Source organism: Oncorhynchus keta, chromosome 4 (assembly GCF_023373465.1).
Source record: "Oncorhynchus keta strain PuntledgeMale-10-30-2019 chromosome 4, Oket_V2, whole genome shotgun sequence".
NCBI classification, from domain to species: Eukaryota; Metazoa; Chordata; class Actinopteri; order Salmoniformes; family Salmonidae; genus Oncorhynchus; species Oncorhynchus keta.
Window position 1 is genome coordinate 74,672,483 of NC_068424.1, and position 11,809 is coordinate 74,684,291.

At 49.4% G+C, this 11,809-nt stretch overlaps 1 protein-coding gene across 1 annotated transcript in view; it reads right to left on the minus strand.

The window, feature by feature from the left end:
• LOC118373006 (uncharacterized) overlaps nt 1-11,809 on the minus strand; it is an 83,348-nt gene that overhangs the window by 20,292 nt on the left and 51,247 nt on the right. The window contains 2 exon segments of the mRNA XM_052515673.1: nt 1,737-1,826; nt 2,533-2,712. Coding sequence (XP_052371633.1) covers nt 1,737-1,826; nt 2,533-2,712 — 270 coding nt within the window.

Genomic DNA, 11,809 nt, shown 5'->3' on the forward strand with positions numbered 1-11,809 from the left:
TAGGAGACAGAACACGTCTCCTTCCTGAGCGGTATGATGGCTGCGTGGTCCCATGGTATTTATACTTGCGTACTATTGTATGTACAGATGAACGTGGTACCTTCAGGTGTTTGGAAATTTCTCCCAAGAATGAACCTGACTTGTGGAGGTCTACAATTTTTTTCTGAGGTCTTGGATGATTTATTTTGATTTTCCCATGATGTCAAGCAAAAAGGTCCATGGGATCACGCAGCCATCATACCGCTCAGGAAGGAGACTCGTTCTGTCTCCTAGAGATGAATGCACTTTGGTGGGAAAAGTGCACATCAATCCCACAACAACAGCAAATGACATTGTGAAGATGCTGGAGGAAACAGGTACAAAAGTATCGATATCCACAGTAAAACGAGTCCTATATCGTCATAACATGAAAGGCCGCTCAGCAAGGACAAAGCCACTGCTCCAAAACCGCCATAAAGAAGACAGACTACATTTTGCAACTGCACATGGGGACAAAGATCGTACTTTTTGTAGAAATGTCCTCTGGTCTGATGAAACAAAAATAGGACTGTTTGGCCATAATGACCATCATTATGTTTGGAGGAAAAAGGGGGAGGCTTGCAAGCCGAAGAACCATGAAGCACAGTGGTGGCAGCATCATGTTGTGGGGGAGATTTGTTGCAGGAAGGACTGGTGCACTTCACAAAATAGATGGCATCATGAGAAAAGAAAATTATGAGGATATATTGAAGCAACATCTCAAGACATAAATCAGGAAGTTAAAGCTTGGTCACAAATGGGTCTTCCAAATGGACAATGACCCCAAGCATACTTCCAAAGTTGTGGCAAAATGACTTAAGGACAACAAAGTCAAGGTATTGGAGTGGCCATCACAAAGCCTCAATCCTATAGAAAATGTTTGGGCAGAACTGAAAGAGCGTGCGTGAGCAAGGAGGCCTACAAAACTGACTCAGTTACACCAGCTCTGTCAGAAGGAATGGGCCAAAATTCACCCAACCTATTGTTGGAAGCTTGTGGAAGGCTACCTGAAACGTTTGAGCCAAGTTAAACAATTTAAAGGCAATGCAACCAAATACTAATTGAGTGTATGTAAACTTCTGACCCACTGGGAATGTGATGAAAGAAATTAAAGCTGAAAGAAATAATTCTCTCTACTATTATTCTGACATTTCACATTCTTAAAATAAAGTGGTGATCCTAACTGATCTAAAATAGGGCATTTTTACTGGGATTAAATGTCAGGAATTGTGAAAAACTGAGTTGAAATGTATTTGGCTAAGGTGTATGTAAACTTCCGACTTCAACTGTACATGTACTCAGTCTCTCTCTGCCTGACCAATAGAAGGACATACTGTACAGAGGTTTTGTGGAGGTTATGGGAACGTTAGATGTGCGTTGGTTGATTGACTGGGCAAAGTTTGAGAGGCGTTGCGTCGGCAGGCTGAGCAGTGGGTGGTGGGGGGTATGGCTGGATGGTTGATTGATTGGGTAATGTTTGGGAGACGTTGCGTCGGCAGGCTTAGCGGTGGGTGGTGGGGGGTATGGCTGGATGGTTGATTGATTGGGTAATGTTTGGGAGACGTTGCGTCGGCAGGCTGAGCGGTGGGTGGTGGGGGGTATGGCTGGATGGTTGATTGATTGGGTAATGTTTGGGAGACGTTGCGTCGGCAGGCTGAGCGGTGGGCGGTGGGGGGGAATGGCTGGATGGTTGATTGATGATGTTGGTGGAAACGCACCTTAGACGTAGTGTTTTGGAACCGAGCAGTTGCTATGGGGTTGATATAGAAAAGCTGTTTTGTTTGGGGTTGAGGAGGGTGGGGTTCGACCTTAGAGAGAAAGAATGACAGAAACACACCGGTTCACTCAATGCCTGGATCGACTCAATGGATGGAGAGGTAGTGGTGGTGGGGAGAAATTGGTTCAGCCCCTGGACATGGAGTTGTCAGGGTTGGGATGGCCATTGGGGAGTCTGGAGAAAGCCTTTAATTGGTAATGTATGGAGCCTTTACACAGTTAAGTAGGAAGTGTTTACTAGAGTATGTCCTCTTTAGCTGTAGTGTGTGTAGCCTTTACCAGGTAATGTATGAAGCTAACAGGAAGTGTACTGTGAAGCTTACAGGAAGTTTACTGTGAAGCTAACAGGAAGTGTACTGTGCTGGCTTGGATATCATACTGTTCTTTTTAGCAGGGTTCCAGAAACTAAAGTAGATGGGTTACCAGGCCAGCCCAGCTTGGCTTGGTTTTTCCCTACAGATGTACGATCTTAATTTGATCACCATGTTGGAGGAGAACTTAAAACTTAAATGTAAAACTTTCTGTCATTTACACTTTCAGACATGATTTTCCTGAAAAATGTATCAATCCCTTAATTATATATCCATTAATTATAATCCATGTAACAATTCACATTTCCTGTTGCTGCAGGATTATTTTCCTCCTGTAGCAAACTGTCTCAAATGAAGATCCTACATGGGTATAGTGTGAATCGGGGCATTCAGAAGACTAGGGTGACGTGAGGTATCACTAACTCACCCGTACGAAGCTGGCGGGGAACCACCCCTCCTCCTCGTCGATCTGACCCCACCACCAGTCCTTATTGGACGCGTCCAGCACCTTGATGACATCACCGGCCTTAAACGCCAACTCTCGGTCGGCCATGGTCACATGGTCCCATACTGCCTCAGCGCTGACGATAGATCCTCCACTTATCAACTGGAGACAAGGAACAAGGGAAGAGAGGGAGGGAGAGCGAGCAAGAGAGAGGGGGGAGGAGAGAGTGAGACAGACAGACAGACAGACAGACAGACAGACAGACAGACAGACAGACAGACAGACAGACAGACAGACAGACAGACAGACAGACAAAGGGATTATTCTCAATTCCACTGACACAAACATTCACACAATATCATCAAGCTACATTTTATTGAACTGCAATGAGACTAAATTGAATTAACCTCTGTGTTCGAGGCTATTAGGTAATTATCAGAAGCTTACAGCCAAGTGAAATACCATTAGCAACAATGTCATGTCAGCCACCTTAGGGAGGCACTGCTCACCAGAAAAGAGAACATGCTGAGGCATGAATCGCTAAAAATGTAGCGATATTTAGTCAGTTTAGTCACAATTCCGTGCTCACATCCCCATCTAATCGTATGTGAGTGAGTCCCTTGTGCTTCAAACCCACACAGAGTAATGCATGTTAATACCAGCAACCAGAGCTAATGTCATTAGCATCCCATCATCGCTAACACAACAACACCCAAGACACAATACAGAAGGTAGGGAGGTGACCCCACCAGTGTCAGCACAGTTACTGTGACTGACTGATGATAACATTACAGAATAATTACAACAGTGTTAATGTAATATAAACATCAAGGACCAAAGATAGCTCAGATTATCTGTCAGACTCTCTCTCTCTCTCTCTGCACAAGTGTTACAGGGTGTGTGCTAACTGTTTGTGTGTGGGTGTGTAAGCGTTTCCGTTAGGAAAATGTGACGCACGGACATTTCACCGGCAGCATTTTAATTTACAGGACATTCTAGAAATGTACTGGACCCATATGGATTGGGTGGATAACCTGATTAGAGAATTCACCCACGGTGCTCAGAATGACATAAATCACAGTTGGATGATGGGAATTCATCTTAACAGAACATTCAATGGCTTGCGTCCTTCTTAATGAATTCCGATGCTTTGAAGATATTACAATAACTGTCCACACTTACTTTTCCTCAGCCAACAAGACGAGAAAACGAACAGCAACATCACTACCCACGGGGCACGCACCGGTTGAATCAACATCGTTTCCACGTCATTTGATTGAAATGACGTTGAACCAACGTGGAATAGACGTTTACTTGACATCTACTAACCCTCATAGTAGAAAGGTTTACTTATTCTATTGGTCAAATTAAATCAAACTTTATGTGTCACATGCGCCGAGTACAAGTGTAGACTTTACAATGAAATGCTGAGTACAACAAGTGTAGACTTTACAATGAAATGCTGAATACAACAAGTGTAGACTTTACAATGAAATGCTGAGTACAACAAGTGTAGACTTTACCGTGAAATGCTGAGTACAACAAGTGTAGACTTTACCGTGAAATGCTTACTTACAAGCCCTTCAAAACAGAGAACAGTTAAGAAAATATTTACCAAGTAGACTAAAATAAAAAGTAACACAATAAGAATAACAATAACGAGGATATATACAGGGGGCACCTGTACCGAGTTAGTGTGGAGGATATATACAGGGGACACCGGTACCGAGTTAGTGTGGAGGATATATACAGGGGGCACCGGTACCGAGTCAGTGTGGAGGATATATACAGGGGGCACCGGTACCGAGTTAGTGTGGAGGATATATACAGGGGGCACCGGTACCGAGTCAGTGTGGAGGATATATACAGGGGGCACCGGTACCGAGTCAGTGTGGAGGATATATACAGGGGGCACCGGTACCGAGTCAGTGTGGAGGATATATACAGGGGGTACTGGTACAGAGTCAGTGTGGAGGATATATACAGGGGGTACTGGTACCGAGTCAGTGTGGAGGATATATACAGGGGGTACTGGTACAGAGTCAGTGTGGAGGATATATACAGGGGGCACCGGTACAGAGTTAGTGTGGAGGATATATACAGGGGGTACAGAGTCAGTGTGGAGGATATATACAGGGGACACCGGTACCGAGTCAGTGTGGAGGATATATACAGGGGGCACCGGTACCGAGTCAGTGTGGAGGATATATACAGGGGACACCGGTACCGAGTCAGTGTGGAGGATATATACAGGGGACACCGGTACCGAGTCAGTGCGGAGGATATATACAGGGGACACTGGTACCGAGTCAGTGTGGAGAATATATACAGGGGGTACCGGTACTGAGTCAGTGTGGAGGATATATACAGGGGGCACCGGTACCGAGTCAGTGTGGAGGATATATACAGGGGACACCGGTACCGAGTTAGTGTGGAGGATATATACAGGGGGTACAGAGTCAGTGTGGAGGATATATACAGGGGGCACCGGTACCGGGTCAGTGTGGAGGATATATACAGGGGACACCGGTACCGAGTTAGTGTGGAGGATATATACAGGGGGTACAGAGTCAGTGTGGAGGATATATACAGGGGGCACCGGTACCGGGTCAGTGTGGAGGATATATACAGGGGACACCGGTACCGAGTCAGTGTGGAGGATATATACAGGGGACACCGGTACCGAGTCAGTGTGGAGGATATATACAGGGGACACCGGTACCGAGTCAGTGTGGAGGATATATACAGGGGGCACCGGTACCGAGTCAGTGTGGAGGATATATACAGGGGACACCGGTACCGAGTCAGTGTGGAGGATATATACAGGGGACACCGGTACCGAGTCAGTGTGGAGGATATATACAGGGGACACCGGTACCGGGTCAGTGTGGAGGATATATACAGGGGACACCGGTACCGAGTCAGTGTGGAGGATATATACAGGGGACACCGGTACCGAGTCAGTGTGGAGGATATATACAGGGGACACCGGTACTGAGTCAGTGTGGAGGATATATACAGGGGACACTGGTACTGAGTCAGTGTGGAGGATATATACAGGGGACACCGGTACCGAGTCAGTGTGGAGGATATATACAGGGGACACCGGTACCGAGTCAGTGCGGAGGATATATACAGGGGACACCGGTACCGAGTCAGTGTGGAGGATATATACAGGGGACACCGGTACCGAGTCAGTGTGGAGGATATATACAGGGGACACCGGTACCAAGTCAGTGTGGAGGATATATACAGGGGGTACAGAGTCAGTGTGGAGGATATATACAGGGGGCACCGGTACCGAGTCAGTGTGGAGGATATATACAGGGGACACCGGTACCAAGTCAGTGTGGAGGATATATACAGGGGGTACAGAGTCAGTGTGGAGGATATATACAGGGGCACCGGTACCGAGTCAGTGTGGAGGATATATACAGGGGGCACCGGTACCGAGTCAGTGTGGAGGATATATACAGGGGACACCGGTACCGAGTCAGTGTGGAGGATATATACAGGGGACACCGGTACCGAGTCAGTGTGGAGGATATATACAGGGGACACCGGTACCGAGTTAGTGTGGAGGATATATACATGGGGCACCGGTACCGAGTCAGTGTGGAGGATATATACAGGGGACACCGGTACCGAGTCAGTGTGGAGGATATATACAGGGGGCACCGGTACCGAGTCAGTGTGGAGGATATATACAGGGGGCACCGGTACTGAGTCAGTGTGGAGGATATATACATGGGGCACCGGTACTGAGTCAGTGTGGAGGATATATACATGGGGCACCGGTACCGAGTCAGTGTGGAGGATATATACAGGGGACACCGGTACCGAGTCAGTGTGGAGGATATATACAGGGGGCACCGGTGCCGAGTCAGTGTGGAGGATATATACAGGGGACACCGGTACCGAGTCAGTGTGGAGGATATATACAGGGGGCACCGGTGCCGAGTCAGTGTGGAGGATATATACAGGGGAAACCGGTACCGAGTCAGTGTGGAGGATATATACAGGGGCACGGTACCGGGTCAGTGTGGAGGATATATACAGGGGCACTGGTACCGAGTCAGTGTGGAGGATATATACAGGGGACACCGGTACCGAGTCAGTGTGGAGGATATATACAGGGGGCACCGGTACAGAGTTAGTGTGGAGGATATATACAGGGGGTACAGAGTCAGTGTGGAGGATATATACAGGGGGTACAGAGTCAGTGTGGAGGATATATACAGGGGGTACAGAGTCAGTGTGGAGGATATATACAGGGGGCACCGGTACCGAGTCAGTGTGGAGGATATATACAGGGGGCACCGGTACCGGGTCAGTGTGGAGGATATATACAGGGGGTACCGGTACCGAGTTAGTGTGGAGGATATATACAGGGGGCACCGGTACCGAGTCAGTGTGGAGGATATATACAGGGGACACCGGTACCGGGTCAGTGTGGAGGATATATACAGGGGACACCGGTACTGAGTCAGTGTGGAGGATATATACAGGGGGCACCGGTACCGAGTTAGTGTGGAGGATATATACAGGGGGCACCGGTACCGAGTCAGTGTGGAGGATATATACAGGGGGCACCGGTACCGGGTCAGTGTGGAGGATATATACAGGGGGCACCGGTACCGAGTCAGTGTGGAGGATATATACAGGGGGCACCGGTACCGAGTCAGTGTGGAGGATATATACAGGGGGCACCGGTACCGAGTCAGTGTGGAGGATATATACAGGGGGCACCGGTACCGAGTCAGTGTGGAGGATATATACAGGGGGCACCGGTACCGAGTCAGTGTGGAGGATATATACAGGGGGCACCGGTACCGGGTCAGTGTGGAGGATATATACAGGGGGCACCGGTACTGAGTCAGTGTGGAGGATATATACAGGGGGCACCGGTACTGAGTCAGTGTGGAGGATATATACAGGGGGCACCGGTACCGGGTCAGTGTGGAGGATATATACAGGGGGCACCGGTACCGAGTCAGTGTGGAGGATATATACAGGGGACACTGGTACTGAGTCAGTGTGGAGGCTATATACAGGGGGTACCGGTACTGAGTCAGTGTGGAGGATATATACAGGGGGCACCGGTACCGAGTTAGTGTGGAGGATATATACAGGGGACACCGGTACCGAGTCAGTGTGGAGGATATATACAGGGGGTACTGGTACCGAGTTAGTGTGGAGGATATATACAGGAGACACCGGTACCGAGTTAGTGTGGAGGATATATACAGGGGGCACCGGTACCGGGTCAGTGTGGAGGATATATACAGGGGGCACCGGTACCGAGTCAGTGTGGAGGATATATACAGGGGACACCGGTACCGAGTTAGTGTGGAGGATATATACAGGGGACACCGGTACCGAGTCAGTGTGGAGGATATATACAGGGGGCACCGGTGCCGAGTCAGTGTGGAGGATATATACAGGGGAAACCGGTACCGAGTCAGTGTGGAGGATATATACAGGGGGCACCGGTACCGAGTTAGTGTGGAGGATATATACATGGGGCACCGGTACCGAGTCAGTGTGGAGGATATATTCAGGGGCACCGTACAGAGTCAGTGTGGAGGATATATACAGGGGGCACCGGTACCGAGTCAGTGTGGAGGATATATACAGGGGACACCGGTACCAAGTCAGTGTGGAGGATATATACAGGGGGTACAGAGTCAGTGTGGAGGATATATACAGGGGGCACCGGTACCGAGTCAGTGTGGAGGATATATACAGGGGGCACCGGTACCGAGTCAGTGTGGAGGATATATACAGGGGACACCGGTACCGAGTCAGTGTGGAGGATATATACAGGGGACACCGGTACCGAGTCAGTGTGGAGGATACATACAGGGGACACCGGTACCGAGTTAGTGTGGAGGATATATACATGGGGCACCGGTACCGAGTCAGTGTGGAGGATATATACAGGGGACACCGGTACCGAGTCAGTGTGGAGGATATATACAGGGGGCACCGGTACCGAGTCAGTGTGGAGGATATATACAGGGGGCACCGGTACTGAGTCAGTGTGGAGGATATATACATGGGGCACCGGTACTGAGTCAGTGTGGAGGATATATACATGGGGCACCGGTACCGAGTCAGTGTGGAGGATATATACAGGGGACACCGGTACCGAGTCAGTGTGGAGGATATATACAGGGGGCACCGGTGCCGAGTCAGTGTGGAGGATATATACAGGGGACACCGGTACCGAGTCAGTGTGGAGGATATATACAGGGGGCACCGGTGCCGAGTCAGTGTGGAGGATATATACAGGGGAAACCGGTACCGAGTCAGTGTGGAGGATATATACAGGGGGCACCGGTACCGGGTCAGTGTGGAGGATATATACAGGGGGCACTGGTACCGAGTCAGTGTGGAGGATATATACAGGGGACACCGGTACCGAGTCAGTGTGGAGGATATATACAGGGGGCACCGGTACAGAGTTAGTGTGGAGGATATATACAGGGGGTACAGAGTCAGTGTGGAGGATATATACAGGGGGTACAGAGTCAGTGTGGAGGATATATACAGGGGGTACAGAGTCAGTGTGGAGGATATATACAGGGGGCACCGGTACCGAGTCAGTGTGGAGGATATATACAGGGGGCACCGGTACCGGTCAGTGTGGAGGATATATACAGGGGTACCGGTACCGAGTTAGTGTGGAGGATATATACAGGGGCACCGGTACCGAGTCAGTGTGGAGGATATATACAGGGGACACCGGTACCGGGTCAGTGTGGAGGTATATACAGGGGACACCGGTACTGAGTCAGTGTGGAGGATATATACAGGGGCACCGGTACCGAGTTAGTGTGGAGGATATATACAGGGGCACCGGTACCGAGTCAGTGTGGAGGATATATACAGGGGCACCGGTACCGGGTCAGTGTGGAGGATATATACAGGGGGCACCGGTACCGAGTCAGTGTGGAGGATATATACAGGGGCACCGGTACCGAGTCAGTGTGGAGGATATATACAGGGGCACCGGTACCGAGTCAGTGTGGAGGATATATACAGGGGCACCGGTACCGAGTCAGTGTGGAGGATATATACAGGGGCACCGGTACCGAGTCAGTGTGGAGGATATATACAGGGGCACCGGTACCGGGTCAGTGTGGAGGATATATACAGGGGGCACCGGTACTGAGTCAGTGTGGAGGATATATACAGGGGGCACCGGTACTGAGTCAGTGTGGAGGATATATACAGGGGGCACCGGTACCGGGTCAGTGTGGAGGATATATACAGGGGCACCGGTACCGAGTCAGTGTGGAGGATATATACAGGGGACACTGGTACTGAGTCAGTGTGGAGGCTATATACAGGGGGGCACCGGTACTGAGTCAGTGTGGAGGATATACAGGGGCACCGGTACCGAGTTAGTGTGGAGGATATATACAGGGGACACCGGTACCGAGTCAGTGTGGAGGATATATACAGGGGGTACTGGTACCGAGTTAGTGTGGAGGATATATACAGGAGACACCGGTACCGAGTTAGTGTGGAGGATATATACAGGGGGCACCGGTACCGGGTCAGTGTGGAGGATATATACAGGGGGCACCGGTACCGAGTCAGTGTGGAGGATATATACAGGGGACACCGGTACCGAGTTAGTGTGGAGGATATATACAGGGGACACCGGTACCGAGTCAGTGTGGAGGATATATACAGGGGGTACTGGTACAGAGTCAGTGTGGAGGATATATACAGGGGGCACCGGTACAGAGTCAGTGTGGAGGATATATACAGGGGGCACCGGTACAGAGTTAGTTTGGAGGATATATACAGGGGGTACAGAGTCAGTGTGGAGGATATATACAGGGGGCACCGGTACCGGGTCAGTGTGGAGGATATATACAGGGGACACCGGTACAGAGTCAGTGTGGAGGATATATACAGGGGACACTGGTACTGAGTCAGTGTGGAGGATATATACAGGGGACACCGGTACTGAGTCAGTGTGGAGGATATATACAGGGGACACCGGTACCGGGTCAGTGTGGAGGATATATACAGGGGGCACCGGTACTGAGTCAGTGTGGAGGATATATACAGGGGACACCGGTACCGGGTCAGTGTGGAGGATATATACAGGGGACACCGGTACTGAGTCAGTGTGGAGGATATATACAGGGGGCACCGGTACCGAGTCAGTGTGGAGGATATATACAGGGGACACCGGTACAGAGTCAGTGTGGAGGATATATACAGGGGACACTGGTACTGAGTCAGTGTGGAGGATATATACAGGGGACACTGGTACCGAGTCAGTGTGGAGGATATATACAGGGGACACCGGTACCGGGTCAGTGTGGAGGATATATACAGGGGGCACCGGTACTGAGTCAGTGTGCGGGGGTACAGGCTAGTTGAGGTAATCTGTACATGTAGGTGGGGGCGAAGTGACTATACATGGATAAAAAAACAGCGACTAGCAGCAGTGTACAAACGCGAGGGGGCAGGGGTCAATTTTAATGTTTTTTATTTTTTATTTCACCTTTATTTAACCAGGTTGGCCTGTTCTCATTTACAACTGAGACCTGGCCAAGATAAAGCAAAGCATTGCGACAAAAACAACAACACAGAGTTACACATAAACAAACGTACAGTCAATAACACAATAGAGAAAATCTATATACAGTGTGTGCAAATGGAGTAAAGGCAAGGCAATAAATAGGCCATAGGAGCGAAGTAATTTCAATTTGGGCAAATGAACACTGGAGTGATAGATGTGCAGATGATGATGTGGAAGTAGAAATACTGGTGTACAAAAGAGCAGAAAAGTAAATAAAAACAGGGAGGATATATAGGTAGGTATAATGTAAATGTAAATTGTCCAGTGGCGATTTGATTAATTGTTCAGCAGTCTTATGGCTTGGGGGTAGAAGCTGTTAAGGAGCCTTTTTGGTCCTTGACTTGGCGCTCCGGTACCATTTGCCATGCGATAGCAGAGAAAACAGTCTATAACTTGGGTTACTGGAGTCTCTGACAATTGTATGGGCATTCCTCTGACACCGCCTATTATAGAGGTCCTGGATGGCAGGAAGCTTGGCCCCAGTGATGTACTGGGCCGTTCGCACTACCCTATGTAGCACCTTACGGTCAGATGCCGAGCAGTTGCCATATCAGGTGGTGATACAACCGGTCAGTATGCTCTCGATGGCGCAGCTGTAGAACCTTTTGAGGATCTGGGGACCCATGACAAATCTTTTCAATCTCCTGAGGG